Source organism: Leiobunum rupestre, chromosome 2 (genome assembly GCF_980474605.1).
Source record: "Leiobunum rupestre chromosome 2, qqLeiRupe1.1.hap1, whole genome shotgun sequence".
Lineage (NCBI taxonomy): Eukaryota > Metazoa > Arthropoda > Arachnida > Opiliones > Sclerosomatidae > Leiobunum > Leiobunum rupestre.
The window spans coordinates 91,923,737-91,926,014 of NC_143385.1; the positions used below are offsets into that span (position 1 = coordinate 91,923,737).

Genomic DNA, 2,278 nt, shown 5'->3' on the forward strand with positions numbered 1-2,278 from the left:
GCCTCCCCTCTTTTAGTTAGAGGGGCGAAGTATATAGGAAAACAAGCGTTGGGGGTCGGCAGTAAAATTCTCAATGACGCCGTTGCGGGGGAAAATATAAAATCTTCGGCGAGGAAACGTTTCGGTGAAGCTCTAGAAGGGATAACCGGACAAAGCGGTTCGGGGCGGAAGAAGCGTAGGAGAACTAAAACGAGAAGCAAGAAGAAAACAACGAGCAGGAGGAAAACTAGAAAAAGGACCGTTAAACGCAGAATCGGGACAGTAGCTCGTCGGAAGTCCACGAAACACGTTCGTGACATTTTTTCCCTCAACTAAAAAGAACCAAAATGTACAAAGTTGAAGCCTTGAAATCGGAATTGGACCTGTTCTCGGTCACCCCCGTGCAAACTAGCGTCGAAAGCGCGACTCCAACTTTCTATCGACCGATCTCTACGCTACGAGATGATTCCCAAATTGAATTTTGTATCCCTAAAAGCCCGGAGTATACGGATCTCGCGATGAGTCTCCTTTACGTTAAATGTAAAGTAACGCGGGAGAATGGGGCTAATTTAGACCCCGACGTTAAATTATCAACTTGTAATAACCTAATGCATAGTCTCTTCGATCAAATTGAAATTTACTTGAACGATAATTTAATCACGCCCTCGGCAAGTCGATATTCATACCGAGCCTATTTAGAATCGCTCTTGAACTATTCCGGCGAGGCTAAAACTTCTCACCTGACTTCGTGTCTCTACGCCAAAGACGCTGCCGGAAAGTTTGACGATATAATTACCAACTCGGGGAGCAAGATTCGTCAAGCAGCTATTAAGGATTCAAAGGAAATTTCCTTAGTAGGGGCAATATACGCCGACCTTTTCAACATTCCGAAATACCTTCTAAGCGGGGTGGAAATTAAAGTTCGACTTTCTAGGAGTAAAACGGCCTTCGTCCTTATGGGAGACCCCTCGTTAAACGTGGGAAATTTTAAGATCGCTATAACGGACGCTACTTTGGAAATACGGAAATGCAAGATAAGTCCTCAAATCATTCTGGCTCACGAAAACGCTCTCTTAGGCGCCACGGCGAAGTACCCCTTTACCAGGACCGAAGTGAAAAGCCACGTACTGCTCACCGGCGTTTCAAATACGAGTCTCGACAATGTGTGGCTGGGACCGCTCCCTCAACGCGTTATAATCGGGCTAGTCTCGCATACGGCTTGCGCGGGCGATTTTCATAAAAATCCTTATAACTTTCAACCATTCGGGTTAAATTTCTTATCTCTCTACGTTGATTCGGACGCGGTTCCGAGCAAACCTCTCCAGCCCAAGTTTTCCCAGAATCAATTTGCCCGTGAATATTACACCTTGTTTACGGGGACGAATATACATTTTAAAGATGATGGGAATAATATATCGCACTCAGAATATCCGAGGGGTTATATTCTATATGCCTTTGATATCACGCCTGATCTTTCCGCGAGTGACAACTCTCATTGGAACCCCGTAAGGCGGGGACAGTTACGTATCGAGTTGGGATTCGAAACCCCGCTCACGGAATCGGTTTCGGTCGTTATTTACGGGGAATTCCATAGTTTAATGCAGATAGATAAAGACCGCAACGTGGTGATTGATTATTAAAATGAACACATTAGAAATAAACGAGATCCTCGGGCATTTACCCGGGTATCAAGGTGCCTTTGCTTCCGATAGACTCCCTGAATATATCCCTTCCTTCCCCGCCTCCCTGGTCGTTAACCTCGATCCTCACGACGGGCCCGGGACTCATTGGGTAGCTATTTACCTAGACGCTTTCAGGAGGGCCGGGTACTTTGACTCGGCGGGTCGTCCGGTGACCCTCCCCACGATAAAAAAAGTTCCTGAGAAAAAAAATCCTCGAAAATACTCTACAATAGACGTCGTCTACAGGCCGTGGGAAGCAAAGTTTGCGGACAATACTGCGTGCTCTATCTGGAACATCGCTATAGGGGGCGGAGTTTGACCTCCTTCGCTGATAGGTTCACGAGGAACCAATGGAGTAATGACAATCGCGTGGAGACCCTATTTAAGAAGCGGATTTAACTTACCTTGAGTCAGAGGGGGTATCAGCCAACAGAAACATCATGGAAAGACCGCTGGTAGTTGTCGATTTTGAATTCTTACTCGGCGCGAAATATGAACCGGTCGTTAAAGAAGTCGCCGTCGCGTTCGCCGGGGAGTTTCCCCTAGTTAAAAGTTTATTCGTTAAACCTCCGTACCACGGTAGCGGTCTTTCTCACCACGTAGCCCGGCAAAATCAA

At 46.6% G+C, this 2,278-nt stretch overlaps 1 protein-coding gene across 1 annotated transcript; it reads left to right on the forward strand.

Annotated features, from left to right (window-relative positions):
- Positions 1-326: 326 nt before the first annotated feature.
- Positions 327-1,619, forward strand: LOC149960337 (uncharacterized protein F54H12.2-like). Its single transcript, XM_090167451.1, has one exon. The coding sequence runs from the start codon at positions 327-329 to the stop codon at positions 1,617-1,619; it is 1,293 nt and encodes a 430-aa protein (XP_090023577.1).
- The last annotated feature ends 659 nt before the right edge of the window (positions 1,620-2,278 follow it).